The following is a 26,136-nucleotide window of genomic DNA, read 5'->3' on the forward strand; positions in this document are numbered from 1 at the left end:
ATTCAGCTATGGCCTTTTTTGTATGTTTGTTTGTTTTTTCCCCACTCTGTACCTATTAGATCAGTCCTAGGTACCCATACCTGCTTAGCTGGTATCTGGGCTACATGGGATAATTCCCATGTAAACCTTTTCCAAAAGGGAAATAACTCAGATTTCTTCAAATTGCTATCCTGGAAACTTGTTTCAATTGATCTTTCTGATAAAGGCATCAAGGACACCGTAACACAATTTCAACTGCAGGTTCCCAGTATCAAAATGCATCACTCAAAAAACAACTTTGGATGAAACATGAGCCATTACAATGCAATAGATGTAGTTAAGCTTTCCAGGCAAAACCAAATCAAAACGTTAACAGCCTCCCCCCAAAACCTATTAAGAAACAGCACAACCAAGTCACACTAGTGATTAAAAACCTCAATCTCAACAATACGTAATGTTTATTACTGCATACAATACAGCAATATGTCCAGACTTAAAAGCCAAACTTTGGTTTTTTTTTTTTTGTTGTTTCTTTCTTTGTGTTTGTACTTTTAGATCAGCATCATTCTGTCACCTGCATCACGAGAACAGGTAGTGAAATAATAGTTAATTTTTAAGACTTGGCTTAAAAAAAAGATTAATGCCTCCTTAGCCACTTTACTTATCTTAAGCTTATGGGTATCTCCTTCTTAATGGGAAAATGCTATAAGCAAACAAAAATTAAGGAAGCCTATTTAATTATCTTTCTACTAATTTCATCATGGTCCATCACGCATCTGAAAAGAACTGGGGAAAAGAAAAAACAAAGAAAAGAACATCTGAAGTTGCTTTTTGTGCTGCTAAGAAATGCAAAGTGCACGTTTGAAGACAGAAACTTAGCACTCAGAAGGAAAGTTAAGACATTTTACCAAACTATTGACATACCTGACACTGTCCAACTTGAACTGTACATCCATATGTCTATCAGAAAGCTGACTCATTTCCTTCTCTTGCTTTTCTCTAAAGGCTCTGTATTCCAGTTTTACAGCAGACAGCTCCTTGTCCGCAGACTGCAGGACAATGCGTAAGTCATGGACTTCACTTGTTAATACTAAAAAAATAAATAAATGTGACTCTAAAGTGAAAGGTCAATAAACAACTGGTTTTGAAAAAGTAAAGGCAGAATCAAAGAAATTGCATCAGAAATCACTATATATCCATACATTGCCAGAAGTTTCCCTTTATTTTAGGATCACATTTGCTTTTAAAAATACTGCATCCTGTACTCTATTCATATCAGAATGAAAAGAGAACGTTCATCAAAATTGCATAATGCATGACTGAGCAGAGATAAGGCTATTCTGCAATTATTAGAGATTTATTTTAAATCAAACCTGAGTGACATTTAAAATCTTAAACCAAGTCAGCTAGCATGTACTGCCACTGATTCATAGCATGCAGACAACCTCAAAACTTCACATGGATTTTCAATGTTCCACAGACTTACTATCAGCCTTTTTCTGAGCATCTTGGAATTGTTTTTCAAGCTGTTTTATCTGCTCAAGTAGCTCCTCACGCTCTTTACTCCAGTTATTCCTTTCAGATATAAGAAGCTAGAGAAGCAAAAGATGTAAATGGAAATAAACACAGAAGGTTAAGTCACAGAGCTGTAACAACAACATTTTAGAATTGCTCATTAGCTGATCATAAAAACAATTTGATGCAGGTGAACCTGAAATCAGTATAAGTTCAAGAAAAAATACTTCAATATAACTGAAGAAGTTACCTTTCCTAAAAAGAAAAAGATCACTTAAAAGAGCTGATGTCTACTGTAAAATAGGTTTATCAGATAAAGGACTACAAGCTTTGTTTTTCCTTTTCATACTGAAGGAAGTGGATTAAGGACGACTTGTAAGGATTTTATACATAAATGACTTTTCAGCTCATTTCCAGCTGAGGAAAGCAATACATTCAGAATTCTGAAGTTCAAAATTTCTTTTGGTGACTCCGTCCTGTTTCTCCGGAAATAACGATGTTGGCCAAAAACAAGCACTGTCAACCTAATTATCTGCTTATGTTTTAGTTTAAGTTCAAGCAGGCTCAGAATTACAACCTGTTTATTAATTATTTTTAAGCTGCGGTGTTATTTTAATTGCAGTCCCTGTCTTTTTGTACAGCTCCGAGTTATGATGCTATTATTTTGTTTCAAAAGTCAAAACGCAAGCAATGCTTCTGACCTCACTAAAAGACAGTAGGTTAAGTGTGGTAAATACTACTCAAACGTAAACCTACATTATACTGATTCCTCACCTCCTGTATTTGTGCAGAATGATGCTCCAGTTTATTAATATGTTGCTGGAGTTTTATATTTTTGCTTTCTTCCTCATCCAGCTTTGTCTGCATTGTGTTCAGTTGTTCCTGTGACAAAAAAGACATTCAAAATTAGAGCATCCATCTTTCAGTTACTCTTAAAGGCCATATGGTAGTCTGTGCGTATTAAATACAAACTGTTTTTTTTAATGACCTGAACCAACAGTAAAAAGAACATCCAAAAATAAACTGGTAACTTAAGTAGTTGATTTCTCCTATTGCCAACCAGACTGCCAGAACACAACAAAATCCATCTGTGAGAACAAGGATCGAATCCTATAAGCACCTACATGTGTGCTCCCTTCTCAGACACACATTCATCTTATAGATGTACGACTTCAATATAGAATCATTCAAAATATTCACTAGATAAATTTCTTTTTGTCTGTTCCATGCACATCAAAATATATTTGGCAGGGAGAGATCCTTCATGCCCAAACTTTCTTTATTTTAAAGTTACTCATGTAATTCCACTTTTTATTCTGAACACTCACCTGTGCCATTTTGAGCTCCTCTGCAATGGCCTGGTACGCTTGTTCATTCATCTCTGGGGGAACTGGCTCTTTCAGAATGTCATCCATCATCTCTTTGCAACACTCAGACTCTTCAGAATGAAAATCTAAGATCTCTGGGCTTATACGTGGTACGAGGCGAGATCTTAGCTGGTATGCTTTTGTTGGAGTAGTTATGTTCTGTTACAAAGATTTCAAAACACTCTTTTATTTTAACTGCAATAAGAAATTAAACTTTCTCTCGTATTGCATTTCACAGTTCTGTAGGCAGAATAATGAAATACATAAAATGCTCAAAGTCACTTAGTTCTAAAGCACAATTTCAGATTCATCATCTGATTACAGCAGGGAATAGTTCAAAACAAAAAGGAGCATTCCTAGGTTATCATGTTTAGGTTACAGTAGATAGGCTAGGGAACCCTAGAAACGAAGGCCAATTCTCTCACACGACTTAGAATTAAGTACATATGGCTTTAAAGAAATTCTTTCGTACCTTAAGAGTTTCTCTGTGTAGCTTATGCAATTGAGAGACTTCTCGGCGTTTGTGTGCTTTGGTCGCCTCCAGAATGTTTTCAAGGTGCTGGTTTGCTTTCTGCAAGGACTGAAGTTCTGATTCCAGTTCCATATGCTTTTTCCTGTTTAAAAAAACATTTTAGTACAGTCTCTTCCACAAATAAGAATAAGCTGCAGCATTGCCAACGAGCATCATGCTGAAACTGAACTCTTGGACAAAGATTGAAGTACTTTATTTTTTGAGAAGAAAGTCATCACTGCTCTATGTTGCATTAAAAAAAAATAAATTAAAAAGCTAAGAAGTTTATTTGTGCTTTCATAATGAAGAAAGCAGATGGATAACTAAACGTGTCAGAAAAAATCCATTACACGGTAGGAAATAAGCTGAGAACTCTGCAATTCCTTTTACGAGAAAGTGATATCACCCCCACCAAGATGGTTTTAAGCTTTAAAAATGTTATCCAGTTATACAAGAAGCCTGAACTGGTGCTTGCCAGGATTAAAGAAAATCCTTTAAAGATTTTTTTTCCCCTGGAAATGCTGCTCTTTTAAGATTATTTTGCCTTATGGAAATACTTTAACTAAAATCTAACAGTCACGCAGAAATTTAGGAATAATTTTCATTAGGTATTTTGCAGACCTACACGATATTACTGTGACTGTTGGCCTTATTGACATAATTGTTAGGTCAAAGTGTACAGACAAAAGAAAACACGCTGTTTCATCTTTTGGCAGCTTAATGCAGTAACTTTGCATCGTAATATTAGCTTCTGCAGTGAAACAGAGGGAATAAAGTAGAACTTCAGTTCTGACTGCTAAGAGACAGCAGAAAAAATTAGCAGTTCCTTGCAAAATTGTTAAGTATTGTTCTTCTTATTCAGTTACGGCACACAGTCATCACTTACATGCAAAATAAAGCATCCAGTTACTTTGAAACTGGAACTAAGTTTAACATTTAGCAAGTCTAGAGGTGACTCCGTGATGAGTCCTGAGCATCAAAAGTACCCTGTGTGACTTCACTAGGTAAGATGCCAGAATTGCTAACAAAAACGTGTGTGTACTATAAAGAAATCAAGACACGCACAAAGCTTTGAATACAAAAAATAAAAATATATTGCATTGGCAGGAAAATAAATCGATATGTGAAGTTATGACTAAAACTCTAATCAGTGATACTGGACAACAGATGCACTGCTGAAATGAATGCCTGGATTCTACATTTATAATGACTCCCACCTGCAGCCTTGCAGAAGTCTTGTGAAAGTCTTGTAGCACTAGAATACAACAACAAACAAAAAAAACCTCTCCCACTCCTGTAAAGCAATCAGTCACTGGTTCCTGTCACTGTTTCCACCTGCAGTATTTCGGTTACTGAAAACACTTCCTCAACACAGTCACTAAGCCAAGATCCCTGTTCCAAGAAATAGGTGACTTCAGGTGATTCAAAGTTGTGCAACGTTGGCATGTTGTGCCTCTTAGGATAAAGAAAAGCTTTTGGAAAGACAATGAATCTGAAAGTATGTCCACACTGTGCTTCATGGGTGCATGTCTAGGAGTAACTGAGTTGACTGGAACAGGTTCTATGTGCATAGTCTTACTGAAACTCGTATACAAAGAATGCATTCTTAGACTGTATAACCAGGATCTGAATCTTACTTTAAAATGTAAATAATTAAAAACATTTAACTGAAGACATTTCTATACTGCTTTGTCTCACTTGGTTAGCTCTTTAAATTCTTCATATTCTTGTTTTGAAGTCGCCAGTTCGCTTTGAGTTTGTAGCAGGCGCGCTTTCAGCTTCTCAGCAGATGCCAGTGAGTTGCCTTCGGCTAATATGGTGCTAGAATATACGTGCTGACCTAGAGAACAAAAATAGCTCCTCAGAAATCACAGAGTAGCTCAAATATCTTTTACCCAAATGCGAGCATTCATTTATAGATTTCTGAACACAGCAACAGTGATTGAACAAAACAGGTATCAGATACAGCTCACATGACAACTAATAGAATAATTAACATTACTAGAGCCCCCATGATAACGACAACAAAATAAGATTACCAATGATATGTACAAGATTAAAATGAATCCAAACGCCCTACAGCTGTTTTGGCATGAAGGCCAACACAAATAAAGTGAATTAAACCTGTTTTTATCCAAGTTTCCAAGTGTCACTTTGACAAAAGAAAAAAACAACACATTGAGACATTTCCAGCACTACTTTGCACAAAACAGAAATGCAATAAAGCTTATTTAGTACAAACACTTCAGCATATTTTTACCTCCAGTATTTTTCTCTGTGGCTGAAGCTTGCAAAAATGCTTTTTCCAGTTCTGCAATAGTCTGAGCATCAACTTCCTGGGCTTTTTTCACTGATTGAAGAGAACGAAGTCTTTTATTCTCCTCTCTGAGATTATGATTCTCCATGGCATACTTGGCAATTCGTGGGTGTTGTTCCATCTGTGATAAGCATTATTTTTTTCAACAGTTTTTATTTACAGACCACACTATACACATCTGGTTGTTGCTCTGCCACCTTTAATGAGCTTTGAATTGTAATGGAAGAGGGGGAAAAAAAAAGGTATTCTCTGGAGTGGTTTAATCTTCCCAAATGTTTTTTATTACTTTTCTTGGTCCCCTGAAATCTGCCCTCAAAGACAGGAGAGCTATAACTTCCTTGTTTATTCTTTTACTGGTAACAAAGCAGCAGAAACTTCCCCGATATTCCTTTTCAGTTTACACTCTGAGCTTTGCTTTCCTAACACCATCCCTGTATGCTCTGGTAATGCTTCTACAGTCCTTTAATGCCTGCCCTGATTTTTGTACTACTATTTTTTCCCATTCTCTTTGAAGCTCAGTTATGAGACCCATTCTGATGCGAGCTAGTCTTCTTATACAACTGCTACTCCTTTCCCCAAGTATTGAAATATTCTTGTGCTTGTAACAAACTGCTTTTGAAGATCTACTTTCTCTCTTTAGTTTCTTTGTTCTCTAGAGCTGCCTCACAAATATTATCCATGAATAATCTGAAGTCTCCTCTCCTCAAGCAATACCCTATGTTAGCCCATCTACATTATTTTCCCTGAGACCTCCTGCATTATTTGCACCCTGCTGTTTTGCTCTTTCAGTAGATGTCGTGGAGGTGTCTTCCTATGAATAAGTATTTGTGATTTCACTGAGACTGGGACCTACTACCTAACTTCAATAATATTGCCTGCAGCATACTCCCCCCACCCTTGCTAGATTTTCTTATGCAAACACTCAAAGCTTTTAAACCCACCTTTCCATGGAGAGAATTCTGCTTTTAGAGAGCCTTCTTTATGTAAAGAGGCATCACTTCATATCCCCCTATTTCCTGTCTTTCCCAAAGTGGTTGAATCCATCCATCATGTGAGCTATTCTCATAAAACAAAATCATTCTAAAAAGGAAAAAAAAAACAACAAGACTTGCCTGTTCTCTGAGTGTCTGCAATTCCTTCCTCATTTCACTGAGGAGATCTTCTTGCTCTTTTGGCAACAGACTTCCCCCAGCTTCTTTATGCAATCTCTCCAAGCGAACAATGTGGTCTTCACGGAATTTGACTATCATTTTATTGGACTGAATAAATTTCTCCTTCTTGGCACACAAGTCTTCCAGCTGAGCAATTCTTTCTAGTAAATTCTTGGAAAAGAAATACATAGGTTATTGGAAAAGTGACAGTTGCACCTGATTAATGTAAGGTTTAAACATCACCTACATATGTAGGCAAATAAATCATGCAGAATTCAGTTAACAGTACTTTCTAGAAATAGATAAACTATCATTCATTAGGTGCAGACCTGTTCACACCCAAAACTCAAATTCCACACTATATTAATTGAAAAACTTTACTTAGAAGCAGCTCCAATGAGATTCTGTGGACTGATATCCACAGACAGGGAAGCACATCACATGCACTCCTGGAATGTCTCTTTTAGTTAAGTTTCTTTCAAAAACAATCAATTTTTAATGATCCAGCACTGCACCATGATACGAACTAGAGCACAGCAAAACAAATGACTGGCAGGTTTACATCAAAAACACAATGTTGATCCAAGCACTCTGAGATGTCCTCAAAACTAAGTGAAACAGAAGTTTGGTTTTCTAATTTTTTAATGAAAAAAAACAAACCATTCACTCAACTCCTAAACCTAAACATACTAGGAAAGCTTACAGTTTGTCTGAATTTGAGATGAAAGATTTTAGCCCAAATGTTATTAGACTCGTTTCCTTGTTACTAAAGCTTATAAGCTTTGGACAGAGTATTTTTATTCAAGAAATAAAAAATAAATGTCAATTGATTTCAGTTTGCTCACTGGTCTTCCACATGAGAATAAAGTAGAATGCATTTAGGAATATCATTGCTTTCTTACCTTCTTCTCACATTCTGATTTCTCCCAGAACAACATTGCTTCAATAAAGTTGTTAATGTAATTTATATTTTTTTTCTCCTTTTCAGCAGCATCTGCAGAGTAAGAACCAAATGCCAAGTTTATTAAAATATCACTTAATCACATACACATAACATGACAGCTGCATAAAGAAGATTTCAAAGAATTCTTCAAGCAACACAATTCCTATACAAAGATCATGTTGATACACAGGGTAAAGAAGTTCGGACTATAACTCTTAGTCATCTACACATGATTATACGGAACAGAACCAATGTACATAATTTTATAATGAACTTTATAATGAATTTTATAATTGTTCACCAGCTTTACAATTAACTTTTACTAAATAATCAGTTTGTTCAACTGAGTATATCTGATAAAACGTAAAAGCCCTACAAAATGAGTTTGATAACATATTACTGACATCATTATTACACTTTGCACATATTAAAAGTACACTAAGAGCTAAGGGAATTCAGAAAAATAAACATGAATTAAGTGGACTTAAATTGGAAGTAAAGCATTCACACAAGGATTTAAATGGATTTAACTAATCAACTTCAGAAACTGAAAACAGCTTTCTTTGCTTCATCCAGGCAAGTCTACTTAGTTATAAATACTACCTTATCCTCAATTAATAGACTAAAATAATGCCATTAAGTTCATAAAGTTTGTAGTAGGAGAATTTGCATTTTTGTGTGATCAAGTATTACAAACATCATGATTTATCTGTACAGATTAAATACACATTTTATAATATTAGCTATTTCATAACAGCTCTCTTCAGTGTTTAAGCGTTATCGCTTGCTTTCCTCAAGAACTCTGTCACAAGCCTAACAACATTTTTGAGCCCTCCATCAGTACCCTACGAGCGACAGTTTTGGTGCCCCCATAATCACTGACTTTCTACAATTTAAATGCATATCCTTCTGGAGAAGTTTTTCCTTAGGAAAACTCAACCACAGATGCTTTGTATTATGCAAGTCTTTCTAATTTTTGTAGTATCTTTTGAAACCAGATCTATTTCTTGTCAAGGTCAGAGAAATGGCCACTGGGGAGCAAAGCAAGTTACAGGTCTATCGCCTCGTAATCAAACATTATATGTTGTATATATAGTTTATTTCCATGAAGAAAAGTATTGCAGCTATTGCAGTTTATCTACTAATAAACTACTAAGAGAAAAAATATATCTAGATAAAAACATTACCATCTTACAAGGAAACAAGCCTTTTACTGCAAGTCAAACATTCTTATTAAGATCTTCATGAAGGGGCAAAATGGGGAAGAGGAAAAAAAGCCAAGCCTGAGATTAAAAAGAAGGCAGATTCAATGGACATTCTCAACAACTTAGTGTCCCTGCAATCTAAATATGCCAACAATCATATGTAGATTTTTGGTTACTGGAAGTATTGGGCAACCTACCACTTCTTTTAGTATTATTTCAGGAAACACAGCCCAGTACTTAAACTTTTCAGAGTGGTGAAATAACATATTAAGAACTTCTGCAAAATATGGGATGTAAATAGAGGCAACATAAAATACAGGCAATCTCAAAAATCATAAAACCACGACAGGCATTGAATTATACAAAGCTCCAACATACTCTCAGCTACAAAAGAAGCAAATCTACTCTCTACATCCAACTCTCACCTTGTGATACAGAAACATCACGCATAGATGGCACTGATGTAAGTTGAGCAAGTTGCTCTTTCAGCTTCTTGACTTCAGCTTGCAGCTGGTTCACATTTCCTTGTGTGTCTTCGTTCACCACAGCCTTTCGTAAATATTTAAGAGAAAATCATGAGAAGGTACAAATAGAAAGCTTATTAGAATACACAGTTAAAAGAAAATTGAAAGACTACAAAGCAATTGAACTACTGAGAATTCTTTTGGTCTTTCTTATGGAAGAATTCATGGCTACATGTTCAAGTTACTGAGAAGCCAATAATTTACTTCTTATGATTAAGAAATGTAAACATTTTCTGTCCAGTTAACCCTAGGTAATTTTGAAAAACAAAGCTAAGCTGTATATGGTGAATAAAGTAGTTTCTGGAAAGAAGTAAACATACTTTCACTCATGAGACATTACTTTTTTGATATTAGCATATAGAGAAACTGGATGTATTGAATACCACTGACTCTAAACTTGCCACGAATTTTAGTACGGATATGCTTATATTTAATATTTTCTAATGCAAGTGCTCAGAGAAGAAGCAATGAACACAAACACAATCCTGAGCCATTGTTAAGCCTCCAGCAGTTGATCCAACTTATCATCAAAAGCAAACAAATTCTTTTCAAAAATAATTTGTAAAAAAAAAAACACAGGAAAAACAAACTTAGTATTCTAAGATGTTACATTCATTTCAATGAGTGATAGCACAAGAGTGTTTTAATGGAGTTATCCTGTTTGTAGATACATAATTTAAATCATAAAAAACTGTCTGATTCAACAACAAAGACACCGAGGTTCTTGTTTACCTTGTTTTTAATCAACTTTGCTCTCTGAGCAAAATTAAGAGTTGACAGTGTTTCACCGAAACACCTGGATCCTGGATGGACATTTGCAATTATACATGTTTTTGCATTACCACCAAGGGAATCCTGTTTAAAAAAAATCCAAAGAAATCAGCTTTATTTGCAGGTTTGGGGCTACACCAGAACAATGCAAAACTGTGTTACACTGAAGTGGTAAAACTCTTCAGAGGTCTTTGCTTCTAAAGCATACATAAAACAGATGGAATGCTGAAGTTTTGCCATTTTCATTAAGAATGGGCATTGTAAGCAAGAGAAATGTTATGCACAACTGTGTCTCATAAGGCAAAATATACTGAAATTAGTAACTGTTCAGATTTCTAGTGACTGCTGGCATCCCACAGAGAATGCTTCATCTTCAAATGCTTCAATCTTTATTTTCTGATCAGCTCAAAAAGAATCCATGAATTTTCAAATAGGAAAATAATAGGAAAATAGAGTAAATTGGCCAAATGCTGAATATCACACCACACATCACAGCATACAAACTGATTCTAGAAATTCTGTCATACATTTCAACCCATCTGTAATTATCACTGATATAGAGTCCCAAATTTGAATTCCCAAATTATAAGGAAGAAAACATACGCTTCTTTATCAACACTTACAAATATGTAAATAGGAAATGGAAACATAAATAAATTTCTTGTCTTCAGTTAACAGCAGTAAAGCATCTGTTTAGGCAAAAAGATACTTTTCATGCTTTCCTCCTCATGCCCCATACTATACTACATTTTAATGTACCTGTGTTCAGTTTGCCAGAGCTGAATTTAAAAATAGAAGAAAAAAAAAAAAAGCACCCCAAAAATATACACAAAAAAAAAGCCCTAACAACCAAATACTTTTTCTACCTCAGTTAGCATATAAAATCCAGAGGATATATATTACCCGAAGCAGAAATGTGAGCTTGGAATCTCGATAACAAATGTGTCTCTGTTTTCCATTACCCACATCAACAAGTGCTGTGATTACTTGGCCCAGGCAACTGAGTGATCGATTTATGTTACCTGCTTCCTAAAACAGAAAGTAGAAGTGAGCGGATCTGGTGGATGGGACAGGGCAATACAACTGTAAGGTAAGATGCCACAGATAGTACAGAACTAACCTTCAATCTCACTCCTTCTGTATGGGTGTCTTTTTGTCTCTCAGACCCTGCCAAATCTACCAGGTTGAGAAGGGAAGACCGAATGTTAACAACATCATTGCTTTTCTCCATGGATTCCACTGTGATAGTGAAAACTGCATGTGATCTTGAGGATTCTCTGTTCATCGAGGTTGATGCTACACGACGATTTCTCCAGCCCATAGTTAATACCTAATTAACAAACATGAAAAAGATACCAAACAAATATTTCAGGCAGGACCTGGTATTTACTTGAAGGTGAGGTAAACAGTAGTAAGTACACTTCAGTGCAAGAGCTTTCAAATATCTCAAGGACTAGCTTGTCCTTTCTGATATTTTATATAATATATTACATAAAAAATATATACATACTATATACAGGAGATAGAGACTCTACAAAAGGCGAGGAGGAGGAATATTGTACAAATAGATAATCAAGCTAAATAAAAAAATTAATTCCGATTTTAATTTCTTTCCTCCTAGAGTGCCATTGTCCTTTCAGAGAATAACATATCCAGTACTGATACGTGTTAGCAGTACACAAGGAAAAGAATATTTGAAGTTACAGAAGTACTGCACACTTCACTCTTGGAGATGTCAACCTGATAATTTCTGAAACACACATGCTGCTTAATTAGTACAGGTTGTAATTATTTTCTGTAGCTATTTCAAAGATGTCTAAGAAGAGTATTACTGAGAGATTATGGTGATTGCAATTCATATATTTCACATATTTTAGAACTATGTGATTTCTTAAATGTGCTTTGGAGAAAAGGAGGAAGAGGACGTCACAGACACCATGCAAAAAATGAGTGCTTAAATTAGAGAAATATTTACCAAATAAACCGTTAATCAAGATTGAAAGTTCAAGCATTCAAAAGTGGCAAAAATACCTGGTACGCTTCAGCAGCAGATGACAACACCTGTTCAACAGCACCATCAACAAATACCCCCTTCTTGATGTGTTCTCTAAGGAAGAGTCCGGCTGAAGCGGAGTCTAGCAAGTCAAATATCTGCTCATTGTAGATTTCAATAAAAGAGCATTTGCAGAGAAAACTCTTTCCACTGCCAGCCTTCAAAACACAAAAATTTACACGATGAATGCACTAAGATTTATTAAGCTATTCACTGTATGAGAGTGATTTTATTTTTATGAAGCTGTAAGCTTGCTTATGTATATTCAGCATATTACGCATTTCTGACATCCCTTGATACTCAGATGACAATCATCACCCAGAAACCTAGATGCATTTTTAGACTCAAAACAAGCATGCATGTATCTGAAGAACTAGACACAAGTGCTTCTGATTTATAGATTTTAAGCAAGCCAGCCATAATCTCCAAAACTTAACTTCTACACACCAGATTACAAACCAGCCTTAGCCAACCTCATACTACGTCTGTAAGCATAAAATAAATGTACCTTTTCTTTCTCACGCTCGATTAGGAAAAATAAGTATTCAAAGCTCCGTGGAATGACTCCTCTTAGACTATGAGTGAAATTATCAGAATCAGATGGTCCTAAAGAGATTTTTAAATAAAAAAATTGAATTAGTTGGTATTACTCAAGTGAAATGGTTGCTTTTTTCCAAGGTGCCATTATAGAGTACTGCAGTAAATTAATTAAATTAATTAATTAAATTAAGCCATATAATTTTTGTTATTTCATAACTTTTTGATGTCAACTGGAATATTAATGCATTTAATGTTACCACTGCACAAACAAAATACAATGGGTTTCATATATTGAGGGGTTTAAATTTCTATCATGATACAAACTGAGAGTAACTGTGCCAAGCTCCACACCATTTATTGGATACAGGGAAAAAGTCTTCAATAGTGAGGGTGGTGAGGCACTGAAACAGGCTACCTCGAGATGTGGTTGATGCCCCATCCCTTAAGACATTCAAGGTGAGGCTGGATCAGGCTCTAGGCAATGTGATTTAGCTGTGGGTGTCCCTGTTCATTGCAGGGGGGTTGGACTAGATGACCTTTAAAGGTCCCTTCCAACCAAAAGGATTCTATGATTCTTTAAACCTTAAAGCTACCTACAGAAAGAGAAAAATCTCAATCATCTCCAGCATTTCAGCCAAGGAAACATTTCAACTCCAGAAAAAAAAACATTAAGAAACTGCTTACTCACAACTTCCATACAGAGCCCTATACAAAGATTAATATAAGATAAAGCTGTCTTACTGCACTTACCCATCATAGTAAAAGTTTTTCCTGATCCAGTTTGGCCACTAGAAAAAAAAAACAACACAAAAGTAGTAGTAAGACAACGAAGCATCATCCCAGCTCTGATTTTTTAATTAATCTATATCTTTTAACGAAAGCCGACAGTTTCAAATGTAAGAAATAGATGATTAAAACAAAACCACAAACAGAACCTGAGAATATACGAAAATAGAAGAGTGAATTTTGACCATGTTAGATAAATTACCTTTTCACTACCCTATTTGCTCCCCTCTTTTCCTCCCCCCCACCTTTTCTTTTGCATTTCCATTGGAATGGGAATAGTGGAACTCAGCATTAAAATAAAGGCTTTCAAATAGATACATAAAATCTCAGAAGACTGTGCCAAAATAAATAAGTTTAATGTTACTCAGTAGCATACGTAAACTAACAATTAAAATCCTTTCAAGTTGAATATATCCTCTTATTATTATCCACAGTTATTAATAATGCTAGAGAAGCTTCAGAGCAATTTCATTTGTTTTTTCCATGCTTAGAAATAGTAACAAAGTAGACTTCAGTTTTGCAAAAGCTGTTCCAGACTAAAAATAAACAACTACCACTTCCATAAGATCAGCCTTTCAAGATGGCATTTTTAACAAAAGTGCCTACTCAGTTTTCAAAGTGAGAAAATATTTTCAGTTAATGTCACTAATTTGGGATATAGTTTTCCTCTGAAAACTTTGAAAGCTGAAATTATCATGTCTGAGTTCTCCCAGAACTAAGACTAACTGAAGAGTTGAGCTGACAAATACCGTCAGAGCAATTTTCTTTCGATTTTATTATGAACATATTGAAATCAACTAGCTTTCTTTTTAATATCACTATAAAGGTTCTAGTTTTTAGACACTGAAATGAGTTTGCGATCCGCATTGTTGACCTTCAGTACTAAGACCGTAACTTCTACCACCAGATTTTTTAAGCGGAACAAGACATACTTCAATAGTGCAATTTCCTACATTGTTTTGAACTAAGATAGGATTTTCAAAGCCTAGTCTAACATGAAGCAGACTCAGGAAATTAAAACCACTATTAGTCATCAATGAAGTCTCCTCAAATAGCGTAATTGCTATGAAATGCGATTAATTGACTTACTATGCAAAGATGGTTCCATTGTAGCCATTCATACATGATTCAACAATACTTTTGGCCACACTTGAAAATACTGATTCCTGGGGACAAAGCAAGGAGAAGGAATTTGGCTCCAGTACTTTAAGTATCTCTTCTATCAGCCTTTTCTACGTGATAACTCTATGTAACATATAAAACAATTGCATTCTTTAAGGTCAGACAGGTTATCATGACCCTTGGAGATCTCTTGCAGCAAAAAAGTCATAAAACATTGCAAGTCTGTGGTGTAGAACACTCTCTGTGTAAAAAACTTTCTATTCCTATTTGATAACTGAAAGAGCAAACTCGCCACAATACGGTTTCAAAATGTTTATTACGTATAATATTAGTTTTTGTCTGATGTTTACTATAATTATGTGGCTTATAGCCATTTCCTAGACATGCACGAAAAGCCTAGCTGCAAATGATAGCTGACAGTGTTTCGTTTTCTTTTAGAGATGCTGTATATGTTATGAGTTCTTATGACATTTATTAAAAACTTCACAACTTCTATGCAGAGTTCTGCATGAAGATGGACGACAGGATGCTGTCACAAGCAGTTCATCATGTAAAAGACAGATGACACTTGAAGGATGACGCTGCTCCTTTATTAGAATACACTTTAAGTCAGCACTATTAAAGAGAACTCACTCTTACTCCTTATACAACCAATGCTTCATGTAACCAAGGAATTAATCACCATTTGTAAGGATATTGCAGAAACAACTCAGACAGATTACTTCCAGGTTTTCCCATTAAGATTATATTGCAGGAAGGAGAGAATTCCTTAAGGGCTTAGAAATATAAGTGTGGTGCTTGTGATGTTAAATGAAAATTATATTCAGAACTTCAAAAATGCAAGATTAAATTGGAGCATTTTCCCTTTGGTATTACCCTTACCAAGGTCATTAAGACCAAGCAGAAAAAATTACATACAGCTATTATAAGGCCATAAACTCCAAACAAACAAATCGTATCTTTAACATCAGTTATTGGCTACCATCTATTTTTGTGTGATTATCTCCACAGGGCGTTATTTTCTGTTCATGTTATTACTGTCATATTTACAAACAGAAGCTTTAATTCTAACACGAGCTTTGATTAAACAAATTAATGGTGCTTAAATATGCATAAAAACTACTCAAAAGTGGAATTCAGGGCCTCATGTCTGAACTACAACCATATATTACCAAATAGAACACAGCAAAAACTAAGACCCCCCTACCCTCCAAATATACAACCAAAGGGATTATGTCTTTAAAAAGGTTTAACACAGCAGTTGCCAAAATCTGGGGAAAACCGGCACTACCACTACAGAATTCTGTACGTTATTACCTGTGTTGTCTCCATATTTGCAACATAATCAAAAGTGAAGATCTTCGGCTCAGGCTTCGAATGGAGACGGATGGTGTTTGATGAAAGAACAGATAAACACAAGCCTTGATCTCCATCAGTTAATGCAGTTCCCTCTGAAGGGGGACGTACTCTTACGTAAACCTTGATAGCATCCCCTTCAACGCTAAATGAATATTTATGCATTAGATTTCTTTGAAATATCAGCTGTTTGTTAGAATTACATTAGAAAAATCAGATTAAGCACCTGAAATCATACAAACATATTTCCTCTAATTACAGACCTTCTGGCTGTACACACGAATTCATTATATGATACAATATTAAAGCTTACAATGTGGCAGATTAAAAAGGAACATAAAGCTGGTGGGATTTGTTGTTTCTGCTTGTAAATACAGCTCTAAAGGAACACATATCACAGAGAATTTGAAGTACAAAGAGAGGGGAGGAAGAGAGACCACACAGACCACTGCAGTTACAATGGGGCTTGAGCAATTTCTAAGGCTGTAGATTTCAAGCATCCTCTTCATTACAGGAACTCAGAAAAAGATTACACAAACGGAACACATGGTTACATATATTACACATATATTACAGAAAGAAATCTTGCATTTTCTTTGCTTTTCATAGGGAGAGAATAATCAATTCACAATCAATGATCTGATCAAGGACAGCAGCTCCTACAATTAAAATCTCCCCGGCCAATTTCACATTAATCAGTGGACACAACAGTTTGTTCTTTGTTGAACACTCTGAAGTAATGCCTCCTATTTTGTTATTCTGGCACATGACATCTGACACGGATGTTGGCGGTAGGGCAGAGGTGGACCTTCCCACCAATGAAGACTTGACACTGGATTTCAGACATCTCACTAACTTGACAAGTATTTTGTCATACAGGGCAGAAACTGTGTATATTTGGAGGGCTTTTTGTCTTTCTTTTAGCTTAGAACTCCTGCACAGAAGCCTAAAAATCCCTCAGAGATATAGTAGAGCTGGTGGGAGATCCAAGAGCTCTAAGAGAAATCCGATGCCTCAGAACCACACTTTGATTTAGGGATTTTGATTTTAAATCACTAAGTTGAGATATAGACAGTCCTGTGTGGGAAAAACACCGCGTGAAAAACTCAGCGTTACTTTCTACAGTGACACTATTTGCACTATCCCCCCCCCACACACAGAGTTATTCGTAGGAGCCAATAATACTTTACCTGGATGAGTTCATCACAGGCACCGCGGAGTCACGTAAATCTACAAAAGACGAACAATAAAATGAGGTAGATGAAAGGAATTACTGATAAATGCCCATATAAATGCTCTCGGGGACACCCGAGATGATCCCATCCCACGGCCACACACCACAGCCCGCTCAGCTCAACAGCCCTGAGGTACCCCCAGCCCCTCTCAGTTGCACACCCTGATCACCCCCTTATCCCCCTCACCTCTCGTGCCGGGAGCCATGATCCACGGGAGCCCTACAACCCCCCGCCCGCCCCCTGTCCCTCCAAAATGGCGGCTTGTTTGAATTTGGCGCTAAGAGCCGAAAGCAACGTGGCTCCTCCCCTATCATGAAGCCAACAAGGGAGCGGCCATTTCGTTACACGATCCCTTCCCCTGTTCTGCATTCTCTCCTCTCATTGGCTGGAAGCATTGCTGCCCCCGTCACGTGATGAAGGTATAGGAAGAGAGGCGGAAGTAGGAAGCGTGCTGGCTGTTCTTTTCCGGTTGCCGTCCTCCGCCACCGGAAGTGGCGGCCATGAGCAAAAGGAACCAGGTCTCCTACGTGCGGCCGGCCGAGCCCGCGTTCCTCAGCCGCTTTAAGCGGCAGGTCGGGTATCGGGAGGGGCCCACGGTGGAAACCAAGGTAACGGCCTCCATGAGGAGAGGGGCTTCCTTCTCATTGCTCGGCATCGTGTCCCTTGTAAAGGGTTCAAATGGTCTTTAATGGTCTTTAAAGGGTTAAAATGGCCATATCAGCTGATAAGCTGCTACAGTAGGGGCCGTAGGGCTTGTGTGTGCTTTTTATTCCGTTACATAAGACTCTGTAGCAATGATGGTGTATTCTCTGAACAGTTGTACTGAGTCCTACGAGCCCGTTTTAGTTGCCAAGTACAAGCAAATCCGTATTTAAAATACATAAATAAATATGTTTGTCCTTGCTGGACTGGGGCTGCAATAACACACACTGGAGGATGTGACAGATTTGTGTCATTTGGGCAAAGCACATTGGAATACATTGAAATACATTGGAAGAACCTGGTACTGTGAGCTGTGCAATGGCTTGCATCACTGCTGACCTGAAACCAAAACCACTGCCTTCTATTTTTCCAATTGATTTATATCATTTTTTTTTTTGCTTTTGTTTCTTTTCTCTAGAGAGAACAGCTTCCACTTGCGGATAGTGATTCTGAGAATGGCAGCGATAATGAAGATGAGCAGCCTCAAGTGGTTACCCTGAAAAAAGGGGACTTGACTGCTGAAGAAGCAATGAAAATTAAACAGCAAATCAAAGAGGCCTTGAAGTCGAGTGAACAAGGTGAATTTCAAACCACTAATTTCTTACTTCATATAGCCAAAGCGAGAGAATCATAAAAAGGAGCTTGATGATCTTTGCTTGTTTTCTATCATTTAATATCACCTTTGATTCCCAATCTGAAGTAATGTCCAAGCTGTCTGTTTCTATATGGTTGAAGCTCTGTTTTTCTTGATGGTGCGTCATTCTACTTCTAAAGCACCACGTTAATTTATTATTGATAATAATTGGGGAGTAGGGAAATGGAGTGTCATTAGCTTGCTGTATATTCTTCACATCACCTGTGATAACTTCTGAACTCACTAATCAGTTAATTAACCTTGTTCAATGGTAGGGTTGGGTGTATTAGAGGCAATCTTATGATAATACGTATGTAGGAGGAAACTCAAGTTAGTGCTTCAGAGAAGAGAATGACTGGTTTGTAAGCTTAGTTCCTCAATGAGTTAACTGGCTGCTCCACATCAGTACTTTCTTGAGATCATCCTCAGTGTGCATTGTGACTTGCATAACTAGTAGGGCACATGGAAAACAAGTAGCAGTGCTGCAGTGTGACTTTAGATGTGAAAGAAAGGGGGTGAATGAGATAAACAGAAGGTTTTCATGGATATAGGGAGTGACATGAAAGGAAAAGGAGCCAAGATCTTTAAAGCAGGTTTGGAACCTAAAATCAAACTGCAGTAAACCAGACTAACTTATTTCTGCTGTTCCTTATGCATCTTCTACACTATTTATATGAATATAGAAAAATATTTCGACTACCCTTTTGGTTATTTTGTATTTATTTTTGTAAATTTAGACTATTTCACTGAAAACAAAGTTGCACAGATAAACAGTTTTGCTTTTACACTGCTTAAAAGATAGTAAAATAAAAAATCTGGACTTTGTTTCATTGCTTATCTCTTCTGGAGATAATAAACTATCTAGAACCTGGGGAGAGGGTGACAATGTGTTCAATAACTGATGCAAGAAAATACATAGAATCATAGAATTACCCAGGTTGGAAAAGACCTTGAAGATCATCAAGTCCAACCGCAGCCTAACCATAGTACCCTCACAACCCTCTGCTAAATCATATCCCTGTGCACCAGGGATGCCATCTACAGCTAGTATGGGAAAGCTGTTGTTCTTGTGGGTGTATGACAGACCACTGAGAAGATTGAAATGCAACATTTCAACTAAAAGTAAGGTCTTGTTTCTCAATGGGAAATTGATAATTTCATTGTATTGTTCAATCTCTTTGGAAAATCTGTTAACAGCTTAACATTCTTAATAGAGTGAGCAGAAAAACTCTTGTTAATTCTATTATGAAAGTTAATTGGTGTTGCAGTTTGTATAGCTGTTGCATGATTTCTTTTCAAAAGTTGTCCTGTCATTCTAGTACCGCTAGAAATTTCATCTGACTGGAAAGAAATGGCATTCTTTTGGAGTGTTGGTTTCTTTTTCATGTAAGCAGGTTAGTATTTGAACGGTCACAGTAGGAGGAAAAATGATTTTGTAAAGCTATGCAAGAAGAAGTAGTTGTCCATGAGAATCTATTGAGGTGGAGTCCATGCTGTGAAAGAGAGTTCGAAAGCAGCTGATATACTAAGATGAATACACAATGTGAAAATGGAAGTGTATTTGAACAGAGCCACTGAATTTTTCTGGTGGAAAAAGGCATTCCTGAGGCATAAATATAAATCTATGTAGTAAGAATAGTAGTTTTGAGTCCCTGCTGGACTTCAGGACCTCTGCTTTTGCTTCTTCATTCACCAAGGGATAACATGCACTTGAGGGAAAAAATCTGCAGTGGTTGGTAGCAGGACTATTAAAATGCTATACTGTGGGTAGTGCTGCTCTCTATTCTGCATGATAGTGTTACTATCTGCCTTTGCTGTCACTCCGAGGTCTTGCTTTTGCTTCTTGTTCTTATGAGAATACACATGTCAAATGTGTTTGTATGTATGTGCCTCTGCTGTGCAGAGGACTGAGTGTGAAACTGTCAGTGAAGATCTGGTGCTGCAAGTTGCTGAAGGCTTCTTCAAGTCTTTGTCCATCTTTGCCCTGTCAGCGGGGAGATTTAAATGTAGAGGTTTTATTTCAGCTTTATAGCCCAAGGCAGCTATTTAAAGAATCACAGAATTGTAGGGGTTGGAAGGGACCTCCAGAGATCATTGAGTCCAACCCCCCTGCCAAAGCAGGCTCCCTACACCACATCGCACAGGTAGGTGTCCAGGCGGGTCTTGAATATCTCCAGAGAAGGAGACTCCACTGCTCCCTGGGCAGCCTGTTCCGGTGCTCCGTCACCCTTACTGTAAGGAAGTTCTTCCGCACATTCATGCAGAACTTCCTATGCTCCAGTTTCTGGCCGTTTCCCCTTGTCCTGTCTCCACACACTGCTGAAAAGAGTCTGGCCTCGCCACTTTGCCCCCCACACCTCAGGTATTTATAGACCTGGATCAGGTCCCATCTAAGTAATCTTTTCTCAAGGCTAAACAGACCCAATTCCTCTCAGCAGAGCTCCTCTCCAGCAGGTCTTCCCCCAACTTGTACTGGTACATGCAATTATTCCTCCCGAGGTGCAAGACTCTACGCTTGCTTTTGTTAAACCTCATCTCGTTTCTTGCTGCCCGGCTCTGCTTCCAGCTTAATAAAGAGGATTTTGAATAATGTGTTAGTTTGTTTTCTTTATTGGAAATTGCCACTTGTATAAATTAGAATTATAATGAAAGCTTGACATTTCGTGATTCAATTAAATTTCACATTTCTTTTATCTCGGAGTAAAAGTGAAATGAATGTAGCAGATACCACACCATAATATATATCCCCAAATCGAATCATCAGTGAAATGATGCAAAGACTGAAAGAGAAGCAGGGAAACAAATTTCAGCACTGCTAGTGTTTCCTCCCACCATCTTGGCATCAGTGCCAAAGTGCCTTGGTAGATCATAAGTAATACACTGCTGACTATCCAAAACCAAGAAAGTCGATCAATGTCCTTGCTGCACTAATCTGCCTCCTGAGGCAGGGCAGAGTTTTTTGGCTTTTGCAAATAGAGTCATAGAGTGCATTTTTACTTAAGACTTGACCTTTGCTGTATGAGGAAGAAAGTTCTTCCATACTGAAATATTTTATCAGTGGAGATCTAAGCTTAGAGGCTTAGAAAGAAGTTTTCTGTTTCTCTGATATTGTTCCTGTTGCATTCTACACACTGGGGCTAGGGGAGGAAAAGAGAGGGGAGAGGCAAAGAGATTACAGCCAATGCTGTCTGAAGCATCAGACCCCTTTAGCTTACACAGCTATTAAATCACATTTAGGGTTTCTGTTGCTCTTTGCCATGAGGAATCTAAATCAGAGTTAATTTTACAGATCTTAAATAACAAAAACATGCTCAGTGTTTTCATTATTTTCCCCTTGTAAATGTCCTTGTAAATATATGAGTCTGAATATCTGAGAAAGGTTGGTCGTCTTATCTTCCTGATAACGGTATGTGGGGTTCCTGTAGTAAAAGCTTCCAAAGGGATGCATAGAGGAGGGTGAATAGAAAGAATGCTGGAAATTGCTGATCTGAAGTTACAAGCATAAAAACATTAAGAAATTCACCAGGTTACCGTGCATTTTTTCCAGCCCTTGTCATTGAATAGTTCTGTATCTTGAAATATTGTTTATTGGCATTTGGTTCCTCCTAAAGCCTAATAAACCCACGTGGACTGAAGCTGACTGCTGAAAAGTTGGGCTGCTAACTATGCAAATAATGACTACATAAAAAATAAACAAAAAAACTGTTTCTTTTTCAGGTACTCAGTTCTACTCCTCTTGTAAGATATAAATGTAATTAATAGGAGAAAGGAGAAAGTTCTCTGAATTTGTGGTTTCATACATTGATGTCACTGGTGAAACAGGTTTTTCTGCTCCATATCTGAAAATGCCAGCATAGAGGTTTGTGACAGATGTAAAAGATGACTTAGCGTGGTCACAACTAAACTACCAGTGATGGTTTTCTGCCTCTTTTCTTAAAATAAATGGATTTTATTATTTGTCCTGTTGTGATTTTACATCATTTGTCTTTTACTTTCTCTGTTTCAGTGGATTTATCAGAAGTCCTGCTGTCTGTAAGACTGTTACAGTCTTTTATTGGGACTCTGTTTTAAGAAACCACCAATGCTGAGTTTGCTTCTCTAACCTTATATTTGCGTTGTTTAACACATTTCTATTTCTGAGGGTCATCAGTATGAACAAAAAAAGACAACTGACATGTTGTAACAGTCTGGTAAAATCAGAAGGGATGAAGTGAAGTTTTCTAGCAGCTGGGAAAGACAAATCCTAATAAGTCAACACAAATTTCTTGAGCTCCTACCTCAGAGTCTTTCAAAATAGTATATTCTGTTCTCCTTCTCACAATTTGCTTAGGTAAGCCTGTGCCTGCTGTGTTTTGTCAGCTGATTGATTCTTTGTCAAGCGCTGCTGACACATCACAGCTCTCTGAAGTTGTCCTGGGCTTCCTGCTGAAAGGAATGTCCTTGAGCACGTACTGAAATTTTAACACTGTTTTACCAGGCCAAGAGCTAAAATAGAGGCAGTTATGTGGCAATATATATATATATATATATATATATATTGTGTTTTTGAGTCTTGACTTCTTAGCCCAGCTTCCAAGTGACACACGGTGTGATATGTTTACAGAATTAGTCATTTTTCTCTCCCAGAATTTATTGTAGGCATTTCATAAACTTATAAATCAAATGTACATCATGTAACCACCTAGTTTTCCATGCAGATTGCACAGTGGATCAATTGACGAATAAGCTTATCATATGCACGGCTTATTTTTGTTGGTTATTATGTGCGAGTGTAATGCTGAAATGTTTTCAGAAATCCTAGTTAGCCGTTTTCTGCATAGTAGTGTTCTTTCATAAACTACTGGAGAAGTGTACGTAATGTAGAAGTCGTTGACAGAACTGGTGTTCAGGTTTTTACAATAGGTTTCTTCAGAATCTAAGGGATTTGGTGTTTGATTATTTGCTCTAGTGCATGCAGAGAAGAAGAAACAGTTATTTCATTTCAAGGCGTAGCATATTAGAGTAAAATAAAAGCTCTGTGCCTTATAGGAGATATTTTGTTCTTTAAAGAGCTACTATAGTTTTGAAACAAGTGCATTGCTGTTGGTTTTACAAACACTGATGGGGAACTGGAGGATCATGTAAAGCTGTCTTCTCCATTTTGGTAAGTGGTGGAGGCTGGATTGTGTGGGAAAAGCTTTACTGCTCACAGTCATTGCAGTTAAAGCTCTGGTTAATGGGAAACTGTTTCTTAGTAAGAACAACAGGAGAACTGTCTTCAGGCGTTGGTTGTCATGGAACAGATCTGTGTGCGTCGAGGTCATTTGTCAATGGAGACTGTGTAGTCAGAAAAAACCTCTACATATTCATGTTTGTTTTATTCTAGCAGAGGTTTCATTAGTCTTGGTTTGGGGAAAAGCCAATAGTGAAGTTCTGTATGTTTGTGTGAAGTTGAGTTCTCATTTCATTCCATTCATTATAGACGGTGAACCAGAATCTGCTGATGGAAAAATCATGTTCAGGAAACCAGCCAAACGTTCATCAGAGAAGGTTTTGGACTTCAATGTAAGTTCAAGTAAGAAGATGAAACAGACAAAGAAAACCGACAGAGAAGCAACTTCTTCTCAGAGTACAGCCAAGCAAGTGAAAAACAGCAGTCTTCTCTCATTTGATGATGAGGAAAATGATGATTAGGACCTGTATATGTTTAGTTATCCTTCCTGGATACGTCGATTTTCTTAGAAATTTAAGCATGATATCCAAATCTTTTCTTACTTTGTTATCATTCAACAAAAGAAACACTGCATGAGCAAAACTGAGCTCAGACTTTACAGTTCAGGTGGAACTGTAGGAATAGTATCTCACATCTTTATTTTTAAAAGAGAGTTTAAACAAATGTGTCAAAGCTATTTGAGGTGAGTAGCATCTCAAATAATTAGCTAAATGAGTAGCAAAATATACCTGTACATATCCAGCTTGAATATATTTTCAGTCAATTCATTTTAAAATGTCCTCCATTCGTAGAATTCTGTTTCCCTTCCATCAGTTGGGCTTAGTTGAAAGTTGTGTACTTTTGTTTTTTACTTATTATTGTCTTAACATTCAAAAGAGAGAGACTTCATTGCTATGGAACAGAAATTAATGTCTCTTGCCTCGCATATTAACAGAAGCTTGCACTACATTTTGCACGTATGTCTTGGCAGATCAGCTCTTTATGAGCCCTCTTGCAGTAAGTGAGCCCACAGTTTCTAAAATCATGTAGTCTTAATACAGTCTTTCGTGAATGCAGTCCAAGACGCATCAAATTAATTTGAATTGATTGTGCTGGCAAGATATAAAAAATTGTGATTGTATCAACCAGTGGAAAAGAAAGATGCCTAAACCCTTTGAGATCAGACACTTTGGTTACCACACTGATGTATGATGGTGGTGTGTGTAGTCTAGTTGGCTACATATGTATTTGTAATTTGGGGGGATATCAGTTTATTCTTTAACAAAATGCATTTTGTCTTGAATCTGTGGAAAAGTATTTTAATTTTGTTTGAATAGGAAATTGTAAATGGGAAAATGAAGTCAAGAAATAGTATGGCTGTGTTAGAAGGTTTTAAAATGTTTTGACTGACCGTGTATAGTACACTGAAAATGACCATTTCTTTACTATTTATGTAACGGGATGTACCAAAATTAAATAACACCGAGATGCTGATGGGATTGGGAAGCACCAAGAGGTAGAAATGGGACTAATGAGTCTGAAATGTCTTGAATATATTGTGTGTTCTGTAGCCATATTTAAGCAAGACTGAGACTGCTGCAAAATTAACAGCGTATGAAGCAACGAAACCAGTTCTTGTGCTGTGCAACAGGTCATTGGAAATTATTTGGGCTGTAAAGCTTCATTGAGGAGCAAATTTGAAGTTGCTGTGTGAAACAGCTGTTTTTAGTTTGTGAATTTGCTATTAAACAATAAATTATGTTTTCTGAAAGTGGTCCAAGGATTATTTAAATTAAAAATTCAATGCATAAAGTGGGATTTTTTGGAGTCATCCAGTAATGAAGTCTATTATAATTGCTACCTGTCTTCATATATTACAACCTCTTACAGTATGAGATCAGATGTTAGCCTGCCTGCTATTTCAACTCTCTGCGAGGTTGCCTCATTTTGAAAACAAATAAGTATATTGGTCTTTCAGAAGATAAGAACTAGATATGGATACTAAGTTACTTCACTTACTACTGTGGCTTCAGTCTGATATTACAACTGCCAGAGATGTGCCATGTAACATTCTGAAGGTTCCCGTGAGGACATTTTGCATTTGTAGGCAATTAATCTGTCTGTATCCAGCATATATAATAAGGAAAAATGCAGGAAGAAGAAATAAAGAACCAGAGGTTCCCAGAGATTAATCTTTTCATTAACTCTGTACATTTAACATCTGTTTGAATTCA

The 26,136-nt window shown here is 36.9% G+C and overlaps 2 protein-coding genes across 2 annotated transcripts in view; one reads left to right on the forward strand and one right to left on the reverse strand.

Moving 5' to 3' along the window:
* The window catches only part of KIF15 (kinesin family member 15), a 35,003-nt gene extending 17,408 nt beyond the window's left edge, over positions 1-17,595 (reverse strand). The window contains exons 1-20 of the mRNA XM_032442397.1: positions 17,562-17,595; positions 17,331-17,370; positions 16,102-16,285; positions 14,752-14,828; positions 13,627-13,664; positions 12,845-12,942; positions 12,315-12,494; positions 11,404-11,613; positions 11,187-11,312; positions 10,245-10,367; positions 9,414-9,537; positions 7,743-7,834; positions 6,802-7,011; positions 5,633-5,810; positions 5,071-5,212; positions 3,334-3,475; positions 2,823-3,020; positions 2,269-2,376; positions 1,466-1,571; positions 904-1,069 (exon numbers count right to left, since the gene is read on the reverse strand). Of these exons, the coding sequence (XP_032298288.1) occupies positions 904-1,069; positions 1,466-1,571; positions 2,269-2,376; positions 2,823-3,020; positions 3,334-3,475; positions 5,071-5,212; positions 5,633-5,810; positions 6,802-7,011; positions 7,743-7,834; positions 9,414-9,537; positions 10,245-10,367; positions 11,187-11,312; positions 11,404-11,613; positions 12,315-12,494; positions 12,845-12,942; positions 13,627-13,664; positions 14,752-14,828; positions 16,102-16,285; positions 17,331-17,370; positions 17,562-17,580 (2,561 nt within the window). The 5' untranslated portion in view covers positions 17,581-17,595. The remainder of the gene's footprint in view (positions 1-903; positions 1,070-1,465; positions 1,572-2,268; positions 2,377-2,822; positions 3,021-3,333; positions 3,476-5,070; positions 5,213-5,632; positions 5,811-6,801; positions 7,012-7,742; positions 7,835-9,413; positions 9,538-10,244; positions 10,368-11,186; positions 11,313-11,403; positions 11,614-12,314; positions 12,495-12,844; positions 12,943-13,626; positions 13,665-14,751; positions 14,829-16,101; positions 16,286-17,330; positions 17,371-17,561) is intronic.
* Positions 17,596-17,812: 217 nt separating this feature from the next.
* Positions 17,813-25,676, forward strand: KIAA1143 (KIAA1143 ortholog). The gene is made up of 3 exons (XM_015854170.1): positions 17,813-17,983; positions 18,496-18,655; positions 24,173-25,676. The coding sequence occupies exons 1-3, from the start codon at positions 17,876-17,878 to the stop codon at positions 24,382-24,384; spliced, it is 480 nt and encodes a 159-aa protein (XP_015709656.1). The 5' UTR covers positions 17,813-17,875; the 3' UTR covers positions 24,385-25,676.
* Positions 25,677-26,136: the final 460 nt, after the last annotated feature.

The sequence above is a fragment of the Coturnix japonica genome, chromosome 2 (genome assembly GCF_001577835.2).
Source record: "Coturnix japonica isolate 7356 chromosome 2, Coturnix japonica 2.1, whole genome shotgun sequence".
NCBI classification, from domain to species: domain Eukaryota; kingdom Metazoa; phylum Chordata; class Aves; order Galliformes; family Phasianidae; genus Coturnix; species Coturnix japonica.